Source organism: Linepithema humile, chromosome 4, assembly GCF_040581485.1.
Source record: "Linepithema humile isolate Giens D197 chromosome 4, Lhum_UNIL_v1.0, whole genome shotgun sequence".
Classification (NCBI taxonomy): Eukaryota; Metazoa; Arthropoda; class Insecta; order Hymenoptera; family Formicidae; genus Linepithema; species Linepithema humile.
In genome coordinates, this window is record NC_090131.1 from 12,107,301 (window position 1) to 12,133,813 (window position 26,513).

At 34.7% G+C, this 26,513-nt stretch overlaps 1 protein-coding gene across 1 annotated transcript in view; it reads left to right on the top strand.

The window, feature by feature from the left end:
- LOC105668643 (uncharacterized) overlaps positions 1–26,513 on the top strand; it is a 472,083-nt gene that overhangs the window by 71,516 nt on the left and 374,054 nt on the right. Inside the window, 1 exon segment of the mRNA XM_067354097.1 lies at positions 1–5,291. Coding sequence (XP_067210198.1) covers positions 1–5,291 — 5,291 coding nt within the window.

The following is a 26,513-nucleotide window of genomic DNA, read 5'->3' on the forward strand; positions in this document are numbered from 1 at the left end:
CGTTAAACAAACGAGAGACAAACGACGGAAATCAACGAGTAATGGCAGATTTCAAATCTCGGTACCGAAAAACGCGTTCATGTCAAGAGTGAAAGACATCGTTTCTGACGATCAATCGAAACTATCCATTCTGAGAAGCCGAAAAAGCAATGACATTAGTCCTTCAAACGAGGAAAATAGAATCACGCCGTTTAAGTTTATTAGGAGTCCGTCGATTAACAGTATCGTAATCGACAGTTTGAATTCAGTGAATGTCAAAAGGAACAAAGTGCCATCGAAGGTCCCAGAGAAAACCGCGACTGCGAGAGGACGTAGTTCATCTTTAAAAGCGATCTCTGTCCCATTCACAAGAGTGGAACCCTTCAAGGATTTATTGCCAAATCGGGAAAAAGTTGTTGACAAGATAACAGCCAAGCTTAAACAAAAGCAATCGGAACAAGAAATTTCCGACACAAAAGATACTGAGAAAAATGAAAAGAGTGATAACGGTATAAGCTTTACTGAAATCGAAAAGTACAATGAGGCATCTGAGGTTGCAAACATAGGTCGCGGCAAAACAAAGAAGATCAAGAAGCAGAAGAAGATTGTTGGAGAAAGTCTCGGAAAAAACGCGAGATTTGACAAAAATGTACAATATTATTTAGAAAAAAGTCAGGTAACTATTAAGGATCTCCAGAACAATCTGCGCACCAGTACCGTGCAAAGTTACAAGGAAGAATTGCTAGGTCTTCAGGTTCTGAGGCCGTCATCAATTACCACGAATCGTGGCGAGCGATTGAACGCTGAATTCGACAAAGATTTTCTCAAACACAATCTGGACAAGCGCTTGAAAATTGAAGAAAAGAGATTGCTGGAGACCGATCTAGATTATGTGTCCGATAACAACAGAATCAGTGAGAGCGAAGATCGACCATTGGTCAAGCTCGACATTAAGCGACAATACAGTGCAAAAGTGACGGAGGTGGAAAAAAGATGGTCCGGTGAATTTCTGGTGCGTCGTCTGCAACGCAATTCCTCGGAATCGTCGAAATCATCTTATGTTGAAAAATTCGGCAGCGTATCCTCGCACGAGAGTATTGTTAAGGATCGCGACATCAGGCTGTTATTCGATCGAGAGGCGTCACGTCCGACAAAGTTCGTGGAGAGAAGCACGTCTACCGACAAGTCCAAGAAACAAACTTCGGATGAAGCCCTTGAAAACAGCACCGTAAGCACCGTTGACTCCGACTCGTGCTTGGAGGATAGAAGTAAAGCCGTCGACGAGAACATTGCGCACGTGACGAACGAAATACAGACGAAGGATAACAATGATATTGATGAACTCGATAGAGTTTATGACGATACGAAAGATGAAAATCGATGGAATGAAAAAATTGACAAAAATACGATTCTTACGATAACAGCGATAGTCCATAATCAAAAAGATCAAAGTTTAAAGAAAAATTTTAATGACACAACAGTTGATTGTTATAATAATCCAAATATAAATGCAGTGAAGAGCGATTGCGAAAAAAATATTAAAAACTGTGTATTGAAGATACTTTGTATCGAGAACTTTTTGACCGAAAAGAGAAAGAACACGAATATTGATTTTGCCACAGCAGTTAATTCGGAAGAACCCATCAATTCGACTTTTGTGCTACAAGATCATTGCAAGATCAGCGGCAGCAAGGACGGTTACGCTAATCTTGTCAAGGAATTCACAATGGAGGCGGCATCATCAAAGATAAAAAAGGAAGAGAAGCAAAAGCGGAAGCTCGGCTTTCGACATCTCTTGCCGGCCATCTTCTCGCCGAAGGACTCGCGGAAGGAATACAAAAAGAAAGAGCAGAAGGAGCGGAAGCGATACGATGAGCGACACTTTGCTCGTTACCAACAGAATGGTAATTACACGCGTTCGCCGGACACGATGAATCTGAACGAGGATATCAAGAGGAACGTGAAGCTAGACAGCAGTCTTAATGGTTCCATCATTGATGAGAGACTAGATCAGATCAAACGCGAGCTATTTCCCGAGCAGCAGGGCCCGATCACTAGTACGCCCGATCATTTTTTACAGACGATGAATGACACGCGACTTTTGCGCCAACGAGGCAAAGGTCAGAAGTCATGCACCACTGACTCGAGTCTCAGTTCAATCGCGCCGAACGAGCGGTGGATGGATCGTGGCGCAGCGCACGTTAGCATCTTACCCAACTTCAGGAAGTACGAACAGCAACAACGACAGGAGGAGCGCGACGGTCATCGGCGGTACGGACGGCACATGTTGGAACGCAAGCACAGTCTGCAGGAGCCAAATCACAATGCTCACAGTTACTTCTTTCAGCGGAATCATGCAGCATCCGGGCGGATTTCGGCACCGCCTAGTGAACGATATCTCGTGTGGCCGCGTGGTATACATCCGGTCGACCGACCGTTGCCGGCGATTCCGCAATCTCGCGTGGAATTGTCGAATTACGAGAATTATGAAGAGGATCGACTGTGCGATGATCTTGGCAGTTTAAACGTGGCTGACAATGGAAACTATCAAAATCAGCCTGGACTTTATCGAAACGATAGAAATCTTGAGACGAGCCTAATTCACGCACCACAATCGGTACCCGCGCAAATGAAAATCACTCGACAGCCGATCGTGAATCAGACGCAGCGAGCGCCGTTGATTGGTCGAATACCAAAGTATCCGTCGCCCGGATCTAGCCAGAAATCCGGCGATTATGCCGACTTGAGCTGCACGCCCAATTCAAGCCAAAAAAGCGAGTTCTCGCCCTCGAGCTCGAAGAGCGGAGAGTATTATTTAAACTCGCCTCGCAGCAGCACACGGACTTCACCCACCGAACGGGCGCCTTTCGAGGACACGCAAGAAAGGATCTATGAGAATAAAGCTCGATCAACGATTTCTCAGTTGTCTAGTAACTACGCCGAAGAACACGTCTATGACAAGACTCCATCATCGCCGTGTCGTGAAGAACGCGTGAAAACGTCGAACCATACGACCGAAAATTTGCCAGAAAAGAGAAACGATCTCTACAAACAAAAATCGTCGAATGAACAATCACCTTTTAAGAATTCTGTCCTACAATTTTACGAACATAATAAAGCTATGCAAACGAAGTTGAAACAAGAAATCGAGAAATCGTGCGACGATTCCTTAAGAAATCACGAACAAACAAATACAAGCTTGAAGAACAACTCACCAGTGCCCATATCAAACGTATCACCGTCAAAACACGGTATGACAGCAGCAGTGTCTCCAAGATCTCGGACCAGAAGATCGCAGCCCAACGATCAAATTCTGATAGCCTCGCCCAAGAGAGAAGAGATCTGTCAGTCTCGAGTATCACGGCCATCAAATGAGGCCAAATTCTGCGGCGCGGAATCGCCAGTTCTCATAGCAGATTCACACGACAGTATCTCCAGTATCGTATCGATTAACGTGCGAGATCAATACGGCGGCCAAAATCCTTGCGCTGCAACAAGATCCATGGAATCGAGAACTGCGTCATCCTCTGGCTTGCTAAGAGGTATCTCACGTCCCGAGCCGATTTACGGACAATGTAGGCAGCGGCAAAGTCCTTCACGGAGCAATGCATCAGATATAAATAAAGATAGACACGAAAACAATCAATCGCCATCCAGGCTGTACAGTCCGCCTGAATCGCATTGCAACGTTAATGAGAAGGTCGACCAGACTCAAAATCATAGCCCTATGCCGCGAAATCCACAATTGTATGATTTAGAAGTTAATCAAGTATTTAACGAGCCGGAAAGAAGAGTGGCTCGATCCTCGATACGCGAGTCGTTGAACGCAGCGCAGGATATTTGTCAGCAACATCGACCTGACGTTATCGCTCAGCAACAAGCGTTTTTTACGACGTCAACGTCTCTATCGGACGCTCAACCATTGCCGATAGCAAACCAGAATAAAGTACATGCAGGAAGTATAAATTCGCTGCAGCACGAATCGATTTACGAACGACACTTACCACAACAGTACCAACATCCGCGACAACAAGATCAAGAAGCTATATACGTTCAGCGAATCGCTGAAGCGACTTGCGACGATCAGCAAAATCATTCAGTCTGCGGAATGTTGTCACCCAAACAAGAGACCAGACAACATTTGGAGGCATTTTACTGGCAACAGAAAGCGCTGGAAGCGCACCGGAAGTCGGCAGCCTCGCCATTGGTGAGCTCCGGTCCGCGGCAGACAGCACCGAAGATCGATTTGCCGGAAATGCGCGAAGCAGTGTATTGGCAACAATTAAAAAGACTTGACGAAGAGCAACAGCAGCGAATCTACGAACAAAATCTTATGACAGATGGCGTGTATGAAACGTATTACAAGATGAGAACGGGAAGCCCCATATTGTTTCCTCAGGGGACATTCAGTCCAAACGCGATGATCGCGCCCGGTTCCGTCATTCACCGAGACGAATCTTACCGGATCAACGCGCAGCATCAGCAATTGCAGGCGCGTCTAAAAACGAATCCGACCGGGAAGCTATCATTGATATTACAAACGCAAAAAGGCCAAAATCAGCCAGTGCTGATAGTCCGTCCGCAGCAGCAGGCACTGCGGGACCATCAGAAATCAATGTTGATAGAGCCCATGGCGAATCCTACAGGATTGTGCAACACGTCGAGGTCGAAGAGTGCTTCACCACATTTTCATAAAGACAAGACCGAATCTCGTTCCGATTTGACGTGCGAAAAATCATTCACGGAGAAATCGCGCAGCGCGGTATCCCCAAGGAGACTAGAAGTTCGCGGCGCGACTAACGAGGAGGGCAGTACTGACGGCGAGGGTAAACGGCCACACCCAATATTTAAGCGAGGCAGTCTCATAGGGAGAGACTCGATGGAGTATGGAAGCACGGGACCTAAGCGTGTAAGTTTTTCCAATCAGCCGAACACCGCCGGGCCAGATTTAGCGGTGACAGGAGGCAACTGGCCGACAAAGCATGGCACAGCTGCCGAACCGCCCACCAGGCGACACAGAAGCGAAGATAGTGCCTCGGACACCGATTCGGTGTTTTTGCATCAGGACCGATGCGATGCCGCTGCGAGTCAAAACATTGTTTCGTATGACGCTCGCAACGCAAGTCCGGCTATGAAATACCGTATGAATACTGATAATTGCTTGGAACAGGAATACGACGCTAATAGACCGTTGCCACCGCTGCCGAAGGATTCGCTGATCATCTCGCGCCGTAGAAATGGCGCCAGGAATTACGTCTGCAACGATGTCCGATGGAACGGCGAGGAGCAACGCAGCTGTCGACGAAGGCAGGGTAAGTCAATTTTCAATACGCATGCTTTCTTAACACAAAGAGCATTAGATTAATGTGTTTATTGTGAGCAATAATTTTGAGAAAATTGCATTTACTAATGCAATCATCATAGAACAATAGTGATATTAAGGTTTAAAAATAATTGATAGCAAAGACTCAAAACAAATAATTTTTCTAATTCAAAAAAATAAAAAAAATTGAAACGATCGTGGTCATCATGTTGGTAGCGCGTTGATCTAGCACGCCAGTAGCGGTAGATTTAACCTTTTCAAAAAAAAAGGTAAAAAAAAAGGCGCCAAGTACACGCTCTTGTCACAACCAAAACAAAACAGTATTGTTTTACATTTAAAAAAAATTGCCGTATATATTAAACCTATCAAAAAACCAGTCGTATATATTACCCTTTCAAAAAAAGCTGTCGTACATATTAAAACCTTTCAACAAGTGATGCTGTTGTGTATATTAAAACTATAAAAAAATATGATATCAGGAAATGACGCCAAGTGGGATTAAAGAACTATGAAAAAAGTTGTACACTATTTCTATAAAACTCTTCTATAAAACTTTTGTACATAAAGCTGTCGTATATATTAAAAAAAAAATCTAAAAAAATGCTGTCGTACATATATTATTATATTGCATACTATATTTCACCATATTTTACATATACTATACTATATATATTATATATATTATTACATATACTATACGATATATATTATTTATAATATTACATATACTATATATATTATAACAAATTAAACTCATAATTAAAAAAAATAAAAAAAATATTAAAAAAATAAAAATATTTTAGCAAAAAAAATTTTTAAATATTAAAAAAATTTTATTAAAATAAAAAAATATTTATTAAAAAACGCAAAAAAACTTGGCGTTGCTACAGTAAACTACATGTTAACTTACATGATGTCAACTTATTACATTATGTCAATTAATCGTCAATTGTTATATTATTACGAATTTTTTTGCTTTATAATATTTTGAGGTGTAGCAACGCCAAGTTTTTTTGCGTTTTTTAATAAATATTTTTTTATTTTAATAAAATTTTTTTAATATTTAAAAATTTTTTTTGCTAAAATATTTTTATTTTTTTAATATTTTTTTTTATTTTTTTTATTTATGAGTTTAATTTGTTATAATATATATAGTATATGTAATATTATAAATAATATATATCGTATAGTATATGTAATAATATATCAAAAAATAACCTTTTCAAAAAAAAAAGGTAAAAAAAAAGGCGCCAAGTACACGCTCTTGTCACAACCAAAACAAAACAGTATTGTTTTACATTTAAAAAAAATTGCCGTATATATTAAACCTATCAAAAAACCAGTCGTATATATTACCCTTTCAAAAAAAGCTGTCGTACATATTAAAACCTTTCAACAAGTAATGCTGTTGTGTATATTAAAACTATAAAAAAATATGATATCAGGAAATGACGCAAGTGGGATTAAAGAACTATGAAAAAAGTTGTACACTATTTCTATAAAACTCTTCTATAAAACTTTTGTACATAAAGCTGTCGTATATATTAAAAAAAAAATCTAAAAAAATGCTGTCGTACATATATTATTATATTGCATACTATATTTCACCATATTTTACATATACTATACTATATATATTATATATATTATTACATATACTATACGATATATATTATTTATAATATTACATATACTATATATATTATAACAAATTAAACTCATAAATAAAAAAAATAAAAAAAATATTAAAAAAATAAAAATATTTTAGCAAAAAAAATTTTTAAATATTAAAAAAATTTAATTAAAATAAAAAAATATTTATTAAAAAACGCAAAAAAACTTGGCGTTGCTACACCTCAAAATATTATAAAGCAAAAAAATTCGTAATAATATAACAATTGACGATTAATTGACATAATGTAATAAGTTGACATCATGTAAGTTAACATGTAGTTTACTGTAGCAACGCCAAGTTTTTTTGCGTTTTTTAATAAATATTTTTTTATTTTAATTAAATTTTTTTAATATTTAAAAATTTTTTTTGCTAAAATATTTTTATTTTTTTAATATTTTTTATTTTTTTTAATTATGAGTTTAATTTGTTATAATATATATAGTATATGTAATATTATAAATAATATATATCGTATAGTATATGTAATAATATATATAATATATATAGTATAGTATATGTAAAATATGGTGAAATATAGTATGCAATATAATAATATATGTACGACAGCATTTTTTTAGATTTTTTTTTAATATATACGACAGCTTTATGTACAAAAGTTTTATAGAAGAGTTTTATAGAAATAGTGTACAACTTTTTTCATAGTTCTTTAATCCCACTTGCGTCATTTCCTGATATCATATTTTTTTATAGTTTTAATATACACAACAGCATTACTTGTTGAAAGGTTTTAATATGTACGACAGCTTTTTTTGAAAGGGTAATATATACGACTGGTTTTTTGATAGGTTTAATATATACGGCAATTTTTTTAAATGTAAAACAATACTGTTTTGTTTTGGTTGTGACAAGAGCGTGTACTTGGCGCCTTTTTTTTACCTTTTTTTTTGAAAAGGTTATTTTTTGAGATATTATTTCTTTTTTTTAGTAATTTGTTTTGATTGTGACAAGAGCGTGTACTTGGCACCTTTATTTTACCTTTTTTTTTAAAAAAGGTAATTGATAGATATTTTTTTTTTAATGATATATATACGACAGTGTTTTTTAAAGCTAAAATAATGAAATATCAGTTAGATTTTGCTAAAGACGGCCCATTATCACCCCAGTCGTACTTTCAGTATACAGCATACGACGGTCCTCTTTAATTAATTAAGTTACAAAAATACAAAATTCTGTAAGTATCATATTGTTTCTAGGCCATTGTGTTTTTCTAATTGAAGCATCATCAGCTTCAATCCAATCATTTTCTTCTCTATGCAGGGTGTCCCATTTAACTTGAGACAACTAAATATTTCGAAAAATAAGCATTGTACGAAAAAATGTCCCAAATAAATTTTTAATATTATCAAGGGGGACGTCTGGCTGTATAAAAATTAACCCGCCCCCACCGCCTCTTGGGGGTGGGGCGGGTGGCAACTTTGAAATTTCAAATAAGAACCTCCATTTTTTTATTACAGATTCGGATTCCTCGGAAACAAATACGTAAGTTTTGTCCGAGACATTTCTTCGAATCGTGATAGATGGCGCTGTAATCAGTGAAAATTAGTTTTTGCCATTTTCTCTCACCATCGGGGTGCTTTATTTCGGTGAGTCCCCTCGCCTCTTACTATTCAATTACAATAAATGCTCGAAATGATGACTTTCCATTTTGATGCATTTATTAACTCGAGCTTGGAATGCTTGTACACATGTAGAAAGTGTATCTGGCGTTATTTGTGCGCAAGCATATCTAATACGTTCCACCATGTTTTCTCGAGTATTTGGTATTTTTGTATACTCTTTTTCTTTAAGGTAAAATTATTTCAACTTTCAAAATTATTTCAACTTTCTTCTCTAAAGATAAATAATCCATTATTTATTTAATAATGGCTGAAATAAAGAACGCGTCCGTAAAAAAACAAGTAGCTAGCGTACCAAAACTATGAGGCATCTACAAATGTAGTAAATTTCTGAAATACTGAAAATACTGAAAAGGAGAAACAAAATAAATGAAAGAAATTAAGTCAGAACAATTCTTCAATAACTGGATTCTTTAAATTTCAAGTCAAGTAAATTTCAGTAATACGTACGCTAGCTACTTGTTTTTTTACGGACGCGTTCTTTATGTCAGTAAATAAATAATGGATTATTTATCTTTAGAGAAGAAAGTTGAAATAATTTTATGTTACCTTAAAGAGAAAGTGTATACAAAAGTACCAAATACTCGAGAAAACATGGTGGAACGTATTAGATATGCTTGCGCACAAATAACGCCAGATACACTTTCTACATGTGTACAAGCATTCCAAGCTCGAGTTAATAAATGCATCGAAATGGAAAGTCATCATTTCGAGCATTTATTGTAATTGAATAGTGAGAGGCGAGGGGACTCACCGAAATAAAGCACCCCGATGGTGAGAGAAAATGGCAAAAACTAATTTTCACTGATTACAGCGCCATCTATCACGATTCGAAAAAATGTCTCGGACAAAACTTACGTATTTTTTTCCAAGAAATTCGAATCTGCAATAAAAAATAAGGGTTCCTATTTAAAATTTCAAAGTTGCCACCCGCCCCACCTCCAAGGAGCGGTGGCGGCAGGTTAATTTTTACACAGGCAGACGTCCCCCTTGATAATATTAAAAGTTTATTTGGGACATTTTTTCGTACAATGCTTATTTTTCGAAATATTTAGTTGTCTCAAGTTAAATGGGACACCCTGTATATATTACGTTTATAATTATCTATTTCATTTAGCCTCTATTAGGCCTTGACCTATTATCATCTTTTTCAGTTTAATAAATAATTTAATTATAGTTGGTATAAATAGAATTACAAACTCGTATTACATAGTTAAATTCAATTTGCAATTTATAAGTGGCATTCAAAAACGATATTCAAATACATTGAGTACATGAGTTAGATAATTAATTAAATATGTTAGTACGTATTATTCATTTGATTAGTTATTTAAAAACAATATACTACATATAATTATTTTTAACATGTTCACAATTTATACTGACAATGAAAAATAGAAACTAGCAGATATTACATTATATTACCACGATTTGGCCGTTCTGCACGTGCGCGACGTCTGTAGCTTGCGTACGGGATATATGTATAGGTACAACGCTTGCGCACAACGCACAGAGTCTGCTCTAAAGTGAGAAACAAATATCATCCGCACCGTAATATTTTTCGAAACTCTCAAGCACAATCAGCAATGTAGGAGTATTACACATATTTTATTTCACACACGTATACCGCTGTGTGGCCAGATTTGAGACACAAACAGCAGCAGCAGCAGCAGGAATGAAAAGATTACCGCATATATGCGCAAGTCACATTGTACATGTGAGCTCCGCGCTTCGCATGTACATGGCTTGCGCATGCGTTGCCGGCGATACATGCCGATATGTGTACATCTGAGATACTAGCCATCTATCGGCAAGAATTTATAAAGTACATCCCAGACGACTGAAATAATTTTCATAGTTTTCATGACATTTCGACTTTAAACTTTAATATCTTTATTTATACAGCATATAGAGCAAAAACAAGCATACTTTTATTATATATTTTGGGTAAGCGCTATCGATTGAGCCTATTTTTAAATCGATCGACTCAGGCATTACTGAGATCCGATAATCTCGGCTCGTCTCAACTTTCGGTCTCGCGTAAAGATACACGGTCGGTCTTGCGCTGCGCGTGAACTTGGCGCGAGACACTGCCGTGTCTCTTGATATAATATATATAGTATAGTATATGTAAAATATGGTGAAATATAGTATGCAATATAATAATATATGTACGACAGCATTTTTTTAGATTTTTTTTTTAATATATACGACAGCTTTATGTACAAAAGTTTTATAGAAGAGTTTTATAGAAATAGTGTACAACTTTTTTCATAGTTCTTTAATCCCACTTGGCGTCATTTCCTGATATCATATTTTTTTATAGTTTTAATATACACAACAGCATCACTTGTTGAAAGGTTTTAATATGTACGACAGCTTTTTTTGAAAGGGTAATATATACGACTGGTTTTTTGATAGGTTTAATATATACGGCAATTTTTTTTAAATGTAAAACAATACTGTTTTGTTTTGGTTGTGACAAGAGCGTGTACTTGGCGCCTTTTTTTTTACCTTTTTTTTGAAAAGGTTATTTTTTGAGATATTATTTCTTTTTTTTTAGTAATTTGTTTTGATTGTGACAAGAGCATGTACTTGGCACCTTTATTTTACCTTTTTTTTTAAAAAAGGTAATTGATAGATATTTTTTTTTTAATGATATATATACGACAGTGTTTTTTAAAGCTAAAATAATGAAATATCAGTTAGATTTTGCTAAAGACGGCCCATTATCACCCCAGTCGTATGCTGTATACTTTCAGTATACAGCATACGACGGTCCTCTTTAATTAATTAAGTTACAAAAATACAAAATTCTGTAAGTATCATATTGTTTCTAGGCCATTGTGTTTTTCTAATTGAAGCATCATCAGCTTCAATCCAATCATTTTCTTCTCTATGCAGGGTGTCCCATTTAACTTGAGACAACTAAATATTTCGAAAAATAAGCATTGTACGAAAAAATGTCCCAAATAAATTTTTAATATTATCAAGGGGGACGTCTGGCTGTATAAAAATTAACCCGCCCCCACCGCCCCTTGGGGGTGGGGGCGGGTGGCAACTTTGAAATTTCAAATAGGAATCTCCATTTTTTTATTACAGATTCGGATTCCTTGGAAAAAAATACGTAAGTTTTGTCCGAGACATTTTTTCGAATCGTGATAGATGGCGCTGTAATCAGTGAAAATTAGTTTTTGCCATTTTCTCTCACCATCGGGGTGCTTTATTTCGGTGAGTCCCCTCGCCTCTCACTATTCAATTACAATAAATGCTCGAAATGATGACTTTCCATTTTGATGCATTTATTAACTCGAGCTTGGAATGCTTGTACACATGTAGAAAGTGTATCTGGCGTTATTTGTGCGCAAGCATATCTAATACGTTCCACCATGTTTTCTCGAGTATTTGGTATTTTTGTATACTCTTTTTCTTTAAGGTAACATAAAATTATTTCAACTTTCAAAATTATTTCAACTTTCTTCTCTAAAGATAAATAATCCATTATTTATTTAATAATGGCTGAAATAAAGAACGCGTCCGTAAAAAAACAAGTAGCTAGCGTACCAAAACTATGAGGCATCTACAAATGTAGTAAATTTCTGAAATACTGAAAATACTGAAAAGGAGAAACAAAATAAATGAAAGAAATTAAGTCAGAACAATTCTTCAATAACTGGATTCTTTAAATTTCAAGTCAAGTAAATTTCAGTAATACGTACGCTAGCTACTTGTTTTTTTACGGACGCGTTCTTTATGTCAGTAAATAAATAATGGATTATTTATCTTTAGAGAAGAAAGTTGAAATAATTTTGAAATAATTTTGAAAGTTGAAATAATTTTATGTTACCTTAAAGAGAAAGTGTATACAAAAGTACCAAATACTCGAGAAAACATGGTGGAACGTATTAGATATGCTTGCGCACAAATAACGCCAGATACACTTTCTACATGTGTACAAGCATTCCAAGCTCGAGTTAATAAATGCATCGAAATGGAAAGTCATCATTTCGAGCATTTATTGTAATTGAATAGTGAGAGGCGAGGGGACTCACCGAAATAAAGCACCCCGATGGTGAGAGAAAATGGCAAAAACTAATTTTCACTGATTACAGCGCCATCTATCACGATTCAAAAAAATGTCTCGGACAAAACTTACGTATTTTTTTCCAAGAAATTCGAATCTGCAATAAAAAATAGGGGTTCCTATTTAAAATTTCAAAGTTGCCACCCGCCCCACCCCCAAGGAGCGGTGGCGGCAGGTTAATTTTTACACAGGCAGACGTCCCCCTTGATAATATTAAAAGTTTATTTGGGACATTTTTTCGTACAATGCTTATTTTTCGAAATATTTAGTTGTCTCAAGTTAAATGGGACACCCTGTATATATTACAACGTTTATAATTATCTATTTCATTTAGTCTCTATTAGGCCCTGACCTATTATCATCTCTTTCAGTTTAATAAATAATTTAATTATAGTTGGTATAAATAGAATTACAAACTCGTATTACATAGTTAAATTAAATTTGCAATTTATAAGTGGCATTCAAAAACGATATTCAAATACATTGAGTACATGAGTTAGATAATTAATTAAATATGTTAGTACGTATTATTCATTTGATTAGTTATTTAAAAACAATATACTACATATAATTATTTTTAACATGTTCACGATTTATACTGACAATGAAAAATAGAAACTAGCAGATATTACATTATATTACCACGATTTGGCCGTTCTGCACGTGCGCGACGTCTGTAGCCTGCGTACGGGATATATGTATAGATACAACGCTTGCGCACAACGCACAGAGTCTGCTCTAAAGTGAGAAACAAATATCATCCGCACCGTAATATTTTTCGAAACTCTCAAGCACAATCAGCAATGTAGGAGTATTACACATATTTTATTTCACACACGTATACCGCTGTGTGGCCAGATTTGAGACACAAACAGCAGCAGCAGCAGCAGGAATGAAAGGATTACCGCATATATGCGCAAGTCACATTGTACATGTGAGCTCCGCGCTTCGCATGTACATGGCTTGCGCATGCGTTGCCGGCGATACATGCCGATATGTGTACATCTGAGATACTAGCCATCTATCGGCAAGAATTTATAAAGTACATCCCAGACGACTGAAATAATTTTCATAGTTTTTATGACATTTCGACTTTAGACTTTAATATCTTTATTTATACAGCATATAGAGCAAAAACAAGCATACTTTTATTATATATTTTGGGTAAGCGCTATCGATTGAGCCTATTTTTAAATCGATCGGCTCAGGCATTACTGAGATCCGATAATCTCGGCTCGTCTCAACTTTCGGTCTCGCGTAAAGATACACGGTCGGTCTTGCGCTGCGCGTGAACTTGGCGCGAGACACTGCCGTGTCTCTTGATATCCTTTACAAAAATAAAATCTACGATCACTCTCACAAGGCAAGGCTCAGCAAGCAGTATCTTGTCAAGAGAACAACTTATCAACTTTAGTGGTTCGGAGCCGGCATTAACTGTAGGTTCTAGATACGATGCGAGGGTATATACGAGAGATCGGTGATACTCGCACGAATATGACACAAGAACCCCCCCATACAGTACACAAAGATTACATAAACATTGCATTAATCTTTCATCGCAATGTTGCAATATTGCAAATTCACTGCAAAATGTTGTTGCATCATTGCTGTGGGATTGCAGCAACGTTAAAATGTCCGCCTTTAGGAAGATTGAAACAAAATATTACAGTAATATTACAATGTAATGAATTTGCAATAATGCATTGTTATTGCAATCTTAGAATAATGTTGCATATAAAAATATTGTCTCTATATCCATACAGCACAGAAAAGTTGCAGACATATTGCAGAATAATTTCATTGAAACATTGTAAAATTATTCGGACATTTATCTGTCCGATTTCTGAACAATCAGTTCAATATCTGAATTCCCTGTGTTAGGGTCGTATCAGAAAAATTTAACTGATAAAAATAGTTACTGTCTTTAATCTTACTAGCCACTCTTTGCAAGTTTTATATAATCATTATGACTAAAACTTAAATGCGAGATAGATTTTGCAACGCGCGTCGCATAGCGGTAAACGAACGAACTAGCGATTACCGAATATTGCTTTTGTAATATTTTTGGAATGTTGCTGTCACATTCTTATGAAATATTACAATTACATGTTGCAATAATCTTTCAACAATATTACATTGCAACTTGCAAGATTGTAACATTGCTGCAATGTAATTGCAATGTTTTGTGCTGTATGGGAAGAAGATAAAAATAACTAACGTAACAAGACACGAGTTTGATTGTGAATCTAACAATAAGCCGATTCAAAATAGATCGTGTTTGCATTAATCGCTCGGCTAAATAAGTTCAGGCGCTTTTTTCGACAAATAATCCCAGACTAAGGTACTCTTCGCAGCTTCGCATTCGGTTTAGACAAGATGCAAACTGCACAGGATACGAAGGCGTATGACCACGCATTCGAATGAGCTTCTTAAGACGCCGGAGACGAGTGCAACGCGTCGCAGCACGTTCGCACATTTCTAAAAGAGAGCGAGCGAAAGAGATGAACATTGTGCTCGGCGACCTCGTCTCGAATCGACAGATAATCGGGTATTGAAAGACGCAGGAATCTTACACGAATTTTTATTTTCCGCGGCCCGCTCCCATCCGCGGATAGGGTACGCACACTGACAAGTAAACCTACCTTTGTGTTACTCGCCGATTTTATTGAAACTCGGTACACTTGTAGAGTGGTCAAAAATAATAGACACGTACTTTTTTATATTGGCAATGATGCAACTTTAAGGGTGAAAACTACCCCTTATATTTACAAGTACGAGTAATTAATTTGTTGCATTTAAGCTAACAATATTAGAGTTATTTTTGAGTTTTGAAGATAATAAAGGGTTTTCATGTCGCTGAAAGAAAATTTAATGTAAAAATTATAGAATTCAAAATGGTGGATCCAATATGGCGACCTGATAAATAAAAAAAATTTAATCTCGCTCTTTGCCGAACCCAGGAATAACTGACAAGAAGGTAGCGAGAGTTTATCCCAATTTTGTATTTTTGTGTTTTTTATTATTTTCTTTATATTTTTATTCAAAAAATTTTTTATTTATTTCTATTATTTTTTTGCAACAATGTCACTTTTTGCGCCTCGTTTATGTCTATTTTTTTACTTTTTACACTTTTCGCAAAAATGACATGCAAAAAAAAATTTTTTCATACACAAAGAATTTGCACACCAAGCACACTTTATGATTATTATATTATTACATAATGCAAAATTTTTTTTATTATCAGATCGCCGTATTGGATCTGCCATTTTGAATTCTATAATTTTTACATTAAATTTTCTTTTAGTGACATAAGAACCCTTTATTATTTTCAAAACTCAAAAATAACTTTAATATTGTTAGCTTAGATGCAACAAATTAATTACTCGTACTTGTAAATACAAGGGGTAGTTTTTACCCTTAAAGTTGCACCATTGCCGATATAAAAAAATTCGTGTCTATTATTTTTGACCGCTCTACAAGTGTACCGAGTTTCAATAAAATCAGCGAGTAACACAAAGGTAGATTTACTTGTGAGAAAAAAGTATGTGATATTTGAAACTATAATTGTATGGGACTACAGTTATAATCAAAATACTCATTTTTATAGGAACTGTTACTATGATGTTAGCAATAATAACCTTATACGTATGGTACTGTCAATCACATAATTAATTATATAGTTAGAATACCTATAAAAATATGGTTGGCGCCAAAAAACATTATAGATTATGGTTATTGCAATTATTCTTTTCTCTCAGTGTAAACATTCACACAGATGCACGAATTTTCATCGCGCGATTAAATTTTCTCGGCGATTTTATCTTCTCTCCTGTCTTCTTCTGTCTGTTTATTTGCTTATTTAGGCTGACTTCTCGCTAAGTTGTTTAAAGCTGCGCAAGTATGATATGCGGTAAACTAAAGATAACATCATTAGCTGACTGAATTTTCAGATTAGCCGCAACTCTTACTTCGTCACTTGATACATCGAGATCCCAACAATTGCATACTCTTTTGACTTTTGACGCCTTTTTGGATTATTCAAAAAAGTTATATCCATATAACTTTAATAATATCCACGAGATAAAAAGAAACAGATAAATACAAGAAAATATACGATTCTGGACGTGTGTTCTAGACAAAGGCAAATTAAAGATGTGAAGACGATTAATATTAAAACTGTTAATGGTATTTCTAGTAATCTGACAAGACGGATACTTTAATTCTACATTAATTTTTTTTCTAAATTACGTCTAACAGAATCGAAAGATTTTGTAAAATTACAGATTTAATTTGATAAAAAGTCGGATAAAAAAAATATATATATATATATACACTACTGTTTAAAAAATTTGGAAGCACTTGAAATTTTGTTGGAAGTGCTATTAAAACTAAAATATACTATGATAAATAAAAAAATCATGTATACATATAGTAGTCCAAAATAGTTAGGTACGTTAGTATCATAGGGTACTCAAAGTAGGGTACCTTATCGTTATTAAGTACTCAAAGTATCATTGAAATTATATAAGATAGTGGGTTTGTAAAACATTTCTAAGAGCTCTTTTTGAAAATCTTAAAATGCATTACTTTTAATCCCCGGTCATAGATAAAAAAATTTTATTGTTATTTATTATATTAGATGAAGAAACGTAATGACTTCTCAGTAGTCTAAAGTCTCAATAACTCTGACAGCTCTTTTGACTACGATTGTTCAATGAGTCATACATCGATTAATAGAAAAGTATTGAAAAAGTCTAAGAATAAAAAATAAGCAGTCGTAGTCGTCGAAAAGATTGCTAAAGTTACCAAGAAATTCTAAGTACTTCTAAATTCTAAGGAAGGAAGATATTTTGAGTAACTGCTTCGAATAATTAGAAAAAAATAAAACTGGTAAGTGTAAATGTGTTTCTGCTTTTAATTGACCCGTTTTTTTTTTTTAATTGTTAGTCTACTTTTTCTTGTTTCGAGATATTTAAGTTTGTATTTTAATTTACCCAAAAATATGAATATTATCGATTTTAATTAAACTTACACTCTCAGAATAAACGACACAATTATTACATTACTAAATTTTTACATTTTTAATGTAAAAAATTATCGTAGATTGTCAAAGAAAGTACGACTTGGGTATTTTCTAATTTTTATGTATTTTTTATGTCTAAGTCAGTTGATCAATGTATGAGGTAGACTAGGGGCCACTTTTTCCAACGTCGGTTTACTTTAATCAACGATTATAGAATTGCCAACATGAAGAATAAAATATTGCAATTAAAGGAGAAAAGGGCATAGCGGAATAAGCATATGAAATCGGCCCCGCACCAATCGAGCTCAAATTTGTGTCATTAGTTGGTAGCCTTGGTATGAAAAACATCACCAAATATTAACCTTTAAATTGCATTTTTTTCGAAGTTATGGAGGAGGAAAGCAAAATCAAAAAAGTGTTTTTTCTCGAAAACGGCTGAACCGATTTCAATGAAAAAAATATATGTTGCAAATGTCATGAAGGTACGTTTATGAAAATTTTTTGTTATTTTTAGGTTTAATAAAAAACTTGTAAAAAAATTATTGAATTTTTTATAATTTTTTTTTATTATGATATTTTTGAGATACCACTTTTATATTTTTACAATAATATTTTTAGATACTCTACCTTGACATGTATTTTTTTCAAATCAATCAGAGGGGTGGAACATAGTTAAAAATAATCAATCAAGTAACGCTGCGCGACGCCGTGCTGCACCGCGGCGGCTTGGCTGTGGCTAGACGGCCGCGACCGGCCCGTTGTGCGGCGCACAATCTTTTGTTTTTTGCTCTTTGTATACTATTTCGATAAAAAAACTTTTTAAAATGTTTCTTGAAAGACATTTCTCAATGATTTATTTTATTAGCTCAATTTCCCTGAAAAAATAAAGCGACTTAATATGTTTGACTGATTGTGACCAAACGAAAGCTAGATGAATCTTTTTCTTAAGTGTCCTGCAAAATAAGAAACAAATCTGTTCCTCACAATATCCAATGCCACTTATGTGCTTTGTATATGAACTTTACATTTTGTCTGCTAGGTGGAAAAAATAATAACTTTAAAACTCACAACTGAAAATGCACTATGCTTGTTGTAAATATCGGTTGGCAGGCTTAGTTCAATTTACGTTTTTGTAATTTTTGTGTGTTTTCCGGATTTCACTATATCTGAATCGGCCATTTTGAATTTCACAATTTGAGAATACAAATTAAATATCAGCATTCCCAATAACTCATATACATCAGTTTTCAAAAAAATTCATCGCAATTTTTATTTTTTGCTCTGCCATATTAAATCGAATATTTTGAATCTGATCATTTTTCAACGTTGAAAAATGTCTACGGCGTTTAACATGCACTTACGATGCGCTGGTTGTAACATTAATTTAAATAAAACTAATGGTAGGAAAAAAAAGTGCTCAATGAAAAAGAAGCAAATTCTTTTTCTGAGTATTTGGAAAAAACGATATCCGTCAATGACATTTTGTGTCCAAGATGTCGACTTTGTATTTATAAAAAAAAGAAATCTGAGAACGATTCTGATTTAGAAATGCACAGAGACCTTCCTTCCTCTGAATCAACTTCCGATCAGACGTTCAAAGTTTCGTTAAAACGAAAGGAGACCATTGAAAATGAATATATCAAAATTCCTATTCAAAGAGTAGTTTCTACCGATAAATATTGCTGTAATTGTTCTCTCGCGAAAAATCTTATCGTAGTTCCAGAAGAAGCACGGATGCAGTCGTACATTAAGAAAAAAATCTATATTCCAGTTGGTAATTGGTGTTGTCAAAGCCATATTATAAAAAATCGATTTTTCGAAGAAGATCTGAATCTCGTGAAGATATACTCTAATACAACAAGTCTCACTGGGTTAGAGCTATCTAAAATGATGGAAACTCTCTCCATCAAATGTGATTCGACATTACTGATGAAAGTCGGTGAATTCAGTCTCTCAGAAAAGCAGCTTGATGTCTTTACGGGACTAACTTGGGACAATCTTATTCAAATAAAAGATATGATTATTTCAATGAGAAATAGTGAGTCCCGTTCAGTAATTCAAGCTCTGGTTGTGTTTCTTTTTAAATTACGTATGGGAAACTCTAATAAAATGATTGCTTCAATTTTACAAATAGAGAATGAACAATCAATATTCGTTTATTCTGCGAGCATTATCAATTCTTTTGAAAAAGACATTTTACCATTACATTTTGGCGTCCATGCTCTTAATAGGGATGATCTTATTACAAATCATACAACAGAAATAACAAAAAAATTGTTTAATGCTAGTAACAAGTTATTTTTGATTTGCGATGGTACGTACGCTCGACATCAAAAAAGTACAAACAATGAGTACCAGAGGAAATCTTTTTTAGGGCAGAAGAAAGTTCCTCTTTGCAAACCCTTCACTATCTGCGCAACTGATGGATACGTGGTTGATATGCTTGGACCGTATCTTGCAAATCAAAATGATGCGGAAATTTTGAAGACCATCCTTCAAGATTCAAATGGTTTATGTAACTTGTTAACGGAAGGTGATACTTTTGTCCTTGATCGCGGTTTCCGCGATATAGCAGATGATTTAGAGAAAAAGAAGTTTACAGTTTTAATGCCCGCATTGAAAGGAAAACGAAAGCAATTGTCAACAAAAGAGTTTAATCAATCTAGATTTGTTACCAAAATTCGCTGGGTGGTTGAATCTGTTCATGGAATACTTAAACAAAAGTATCGTTTACTTGATCACAAAATTGACAACAAGTTGGTACCAAAAATAGGAGCTTATTTTAGGATTGCATCATATCTAAACAACACTTTCGGAAAAAGATTACAATCTGACGTAGAAACTGCGGATGAAATTGTACAGAGAATGCATGACCAGAAAGAAACGGAAAATACTTTGGCTATTGAGGCCGAAGAAAAAGGATGGTTTCGTCGAAAACTTCCTTTCCAAAGTATGACGTCTGATGATCTTTTGGATTTTCCAGAAATGACCGAAAGAGACTTGAAAAATTTATTTACCGGTTCGTACCAACTTTCTCAAGCCGTGTCGTATTTAGCAGAGATGGTAGATACAAACGGTAAATTAAAAATAGAATATGTTAAAGACGAGAAAAATGTCCTTAAACTAAAAGTTCCATCCCGACATATTTCTCGTACATCATACAGATGTTTCTTACGATACGAACCAAATAGTATCGGTGTTTCCGGTCTAACTCATTATGCATGTGAGTGTGCTAATGGCAGACGAACTGTTAGTTGCTGTTCGCATATTGCCGCAGTAGTATATTATTTATCATACGCAAGGTATTTGTCAAAAATAGTTAAACCAGCAGAAATACTCAGCGATATATTTAAAAAAGATAATTCCATCCCAGTAATTGCAAGTGATAGTGAAGATGATTAAAGAAATTCACTTTAGTTAATGTGAGAGGCAAGGGGACTCACAGTAAAAAAGCACCCCGAAAATATAGAGTTTGAAAACGTACTTTAACTTCCTGGTAAACTCCCGGGAATTATAAGGTTTATAGGCTAACTGCAGACGTTCTTAGCGGAAATATATATTATTTTACTATAATATTCACTGAACAAATACACAAGCAATAATAAAATATTTATTTCTGTCAATTTTCTTGTCAACTTAACATTGCAACATACCTACAACATACGTTCCACGCCGCGCTTCGCAGCACCATAGGGCCGGTCGCGGCCGTCTAGCCACAGCCAAGCCGCCGCACAGTGGTGCAAACGCACAATTTTCTATTCAAAATCGGCTACAAGTGGTATTTCTTAACCGATTTAGATGTTTCTTTCACAGAAATACTCAGAAATAAATTCTAAAGAAAACTGTGAAAGCCGATTTTTTATTTTTTTTGTTTGTGCAAAAATATTTAAACAAATAAAGTGATAAATTGATACTTTTCAACTAAATTATTTTTTGTATGACTAACAACAACTTGAATAACTCCAGTACCGATGAAAATCAATGCTATCTTATCAAAACAATAGAAATAAATCATTAAATTTTCAACTTAATTTTTATAAACAAATGTTTTAAACAAGTTATCGATCGAAACGCATTCTCTCCGAAATAAATAATTTTTTAACTTAATTAATTAAAAAATTACTACTAAAATGACGTTTATGACAAAACTTTATCGTAAACTAACAATTCCTATTGTTATAAACAATTAAATAAACAAATAATCATTTTGCGACATCTTACTACAGATAATTTTTCATATTTAAAGTATTCGTTCCGATAGTACTGATCATTAAAGCGAAACGCGAAAACGTAACATTGTTGAGGAGCTTTAAGGAATCAGGTTGGGAAAAACCGACGGAATTCAGAGTTGAGAAAATAAAGTATGCACGAGAAATGTGGTATTCGTTGGCGTGGCTTTATTTGTACTGAGGTCCTTTTGAACTTGAACTAAGAGACAAAGGATAGCACGCACGCTATCTGTATCAATATTATGTATGCGCTTGCGTCAGGTGTGGTTACGACAATGAGACACCTGAGACGCGCGAAAACTTAATTTCTAACAAACATGTTACACGAAACATGTTACATGAAATATGCTTTTAAACTTTTGAGTCGGCTTCTAACTGATAATTTTTAATAAGCATTATAATTTCGGCATCAATATCATTTTCTGGCTTTTTCCAGTGTTTCCTTAAAGACACAATATAAAGATCAGACGATACGAGCAATTTGTGTATGAGATCTTCATTTGTGGCCAATCGAGAGTATTTCCGAGTGTGAAATTCTCTGAAGCGTTTAAAGTCTTTGTTTCGCGCTTCAGCAGCTTCTTCGGAATATTGTCCAATTGGTAGCAAAAAATTTTCCATTACTTTTGTACCATGCATAAGTATTTTATGGACAGTTGAAGGCATGAAGTACCATGAATAAAGCTGGACATACAATTCTGCAATGTCAAGAGTAAATTTATCAAAAAATGACGATGGTACTTTGCTGTTACTTGCAAGTATTCTCAAAATTTGACCAAATCTTCTGATGAGCTCTACATTTACTCCTGTTATTCTGGCAGATAAATCAGGATCCGAAAAGAATCTTCGTGCAACGTTTCCGTTATTGGTGTTCCCAGTTCCGTGATTTGGTTTATCAATGAGTAAACCAAGCTCTTCTCTAAATTTTGTGCAAATCCTTTCTTTTGCTTCATTTTTTAATCGCTTTTCCTCGTCAGTAACTGCATATCGTTTACAGAATGATAAGCGATAGCCGATGTGTAAAATGCATTCCATAAATCTTATCCATGCATGTAACGTGGAGAGACCAAATTCAAAATGGGAAGTATTTTCTTTTTTTTCTTTAACACGTTCAAAATGGTTCATTTCGTTCGGCTTAGCACCACAAATGTAGCAACTTGCAGATGACGAACAATCAGAGAGTGATTGGCAGACTTCCCCATCCACCATTGTTAATTTCATGTCTACATGAACCATGAACGTGGCATGGAAGACATTCACTTTCGTTGGATGCAACATCTCTATTTGGTCTTTTATAAGTTGCATTTCACTCTTTGTTCGATCCTTTGTTTCTTTAGCGAATATGTAAGAAATTGGAATACAACGTTTAGGAGATGCAGGTTGAGGATTGCTCCAGATAATTGTGGATTTTTCACGTTCTTTCAAGCAAAGTGGCACCATGGAGATAGTGAAAACTGTTTCATCTATGGAATCTGCATCTGAAAACTTTTGGTTATATCTCTTTTGGTCTGATGCTCCATCGCAACCATATTTCAAGGTGAAATCTAAATTATAAATTTTTGCACGATCATCAAGATCAGGGAGACGTAATGTGAGATCTTTAAAAAGTCTCAAAATAGTATGATCAATCAGCGATTGGAGATTGATGCGCACTTCTGTTTCAGACGTGACTATCTGCGAAGGATAACATTCTTTCTTTGCTTCCAGTACCTTGTGATATGAAGGATAAATGTCAGCATTTCTACATTTCGCTTGTTTCTGAATAATTTCATCTTGGTACTTCGATAACTTCACGTATTCTATCAGCGCTACAGCTTCTTCTGCAGTATATGGAGAATACGATCCATTATCATGATTATCTTTAGACTCGTCCTCATCTTCTTTTAAAAGATTTTTTATAGCATTTGTCAATTTCCTCCTTCCATTAATTCGTAGCATATAAAGAAATGCTTCCTGAACTTCAATATTTGAATAATTTTCTTGTATTGAAATCAGTTTTCGCCTCTTTGTCGTAAGAGAAAGTTCTTGGAAATCGCTCGAACAAGATTTCCTTCCAGCAGTTGGCTTTTCCACAGAACAATCGACAACAAAATCTGAATCTAGCCATGTTTTGAAGCGTTTTTCAAATCTAGATTGATTAGACTCTTTTGTTGACAATTGCTTTCGTTTTCCTTTCAATGCGGGCATTAAAACTGTAAACTTCTTTTTCTCTAAATCATCTGCTATATCGCGGAAACCGCGATCAAGGACAAAAGTATCACCTTCCGTTAACAAGTTACATAAACCATTTGAATCTTGAAGGATGGTCTTCAAAATTTCCGCATCATTTTGATTTGCAAGATACGGTCCAAGCATATCAACCACGTATCCATCAGTTGCGCAGATAGTGAAGGGTTTGCAAAGAGGAACTTTCTTCTGCCCTAAAAAAGATTTCCTCTGGTACTCATTGTTTGTACTTTTTTGATGTCGAGCGTACGTACCATCGCAAATCAAAAATAACTTGTTACTAGCATTAAACAATTTTTTTGTTATTTCTGTTGTATGATTTGTAATAAGATCATCCCTATTAAGAGCATGGACGCCAAAATGTAATGGTAAAATGTCTTTTTCAAAAGAATTGATAATGCTCGCAGAATAAACGAATATTGATTGTTCATTCTCTATTTGTAAAATTGAAGCAATCATTTTATTAGAGTTTCCCATACGTAATTTAAAAAGAAACACAACCAGAGCTTGAATTACTGAACGGGACTCACTATTTCTCATTGAAATAATCATATCTTTTATTTGAATAAGATTGTCCCAAGTTAGTCCCGTAAAGACATCAAGCTGCTTTTCTGAGAGACTGAATTCACCGACTTTCATCAGTAATGTCGAATCACATTTGATGGAGAGAGTTTCCATCATTTTAGATAGCTCTAACCCAGTGAGACTTGTTGTATTAGAGTATATCTTCACGAGATTCAGATCTTCTTCGAAAAATCGATTTTTTATAATATGGCTTTGACAACACCAATTACCAACTGGAATATAGATTTTTTTCTTAATGTACGACTGCATCCGTGCTTCTTCTGGAACTACGATAAGATTTTTCGCGAGAGAACAATTACAGCAATATTTATCGGTAGAAACTACTCTTTGAATAGGAATTTTGATATATTCATTTTCAATGGTCTCCTTTCGTTTTAACGAAACTTTGAACGTCTGATCGGAAGTTGATTCAGAGGAAGGAAGGTCTCTGTGCATTTCTAAATCAGAATCGTTCTCAGATTTCTTTTTTTTATAAATACAAAGTCGACATCTTGGACACAAAATGTCATTGACGGATATCGTTTTTTCCAAATACTCAGAAAAAGAATTTGCTTCTTTTTCATTGAGCACTTTTTTTTCCTACCATTAGTTTTATTTAAATTAATGTTACAACCAGCGCATCGTAAGTGCATGTTAAACGCCGTAGACATTTTTCAACGTTGAAAAATGATCAGATTCAAAATATTCGATTTAATATGGCAGAGCAAAAAATAAAAATTGCGATGAATTTTTTTGAAAACTGATGTATATGAGTTATTGGGAATGCTGATATTTAATTTGTATTCTCAAATTGTGAAATTCAAAATGGCCGATTCAGATATAGTGAAATCCGGAAAACACACAAAAATTACAAAAACGTAAATTGAACTAAGCCTGCCAACCGATATTTACAACAAGCATAGTGCATTTTCAGTTGTGAGTTTTAAAGTTATTATTTTTTCCACCTAGCAGACAAAATGTAAAGTTCATATACAAAGCACATAAGTGGCATTGGATATTGTGAGGAACAGATTTGTTTCTTATTTTGCAGGACACTTAAGAAAAAGATTCATCTAGCTTTCGTTTGGTCACAATCAGTCAAACATATTAAGTCGCTTTATTTTTTCAGGGAAATTGAGCTAATAAAATAAATCATTGAGAAATGTCTTTCAAGAAACATTTTAAAAAGTTTTTTTATCGAAATAGTATACAAAGAGCAAAAAACAAAAGATTGTGCGCCGCACAACGGGCCGGTCGCGGCCGTCTAGCCACAGCCAAGCCGCCGCGGTGCAGCACGGCGTCGCGCAGCGTTACTTGATTGATTATTTTTAACTATGTTCCACCCCTCTGATTGATTTGAAAAAAATACATGTCAAGGTAGAGTATCTAAAAATATTATTGTAAAAATATAAAAGTGGTATCTCAAAAATATCATAATAAAAAAAAATTATAAAAAATTCAATAATTTTTTTACAAGTTTTTTATTAAACCTAAAAATAACAAAAAATTTTCATAAACGTACCTTCATGACATTTGCAACATATATTTTTTTCATTGAAATCGGTTCAGCCGTTTTCGAGAAAAAACACTTTTTTGATTTTGCTTTCCCCCTCCATAACTTCGAAAAAAATGCAATTTAAAGGTTAATATTTGGTGATGTTTTTCATACCAAGGCTACCAACTAATGACACAAATTTGAGCTTGATTGGTGCGGGGGCCGATTTCATATGCTTATTCCGCTATGCCCTTTCTCTCAAAAGCTAAATATTATATATA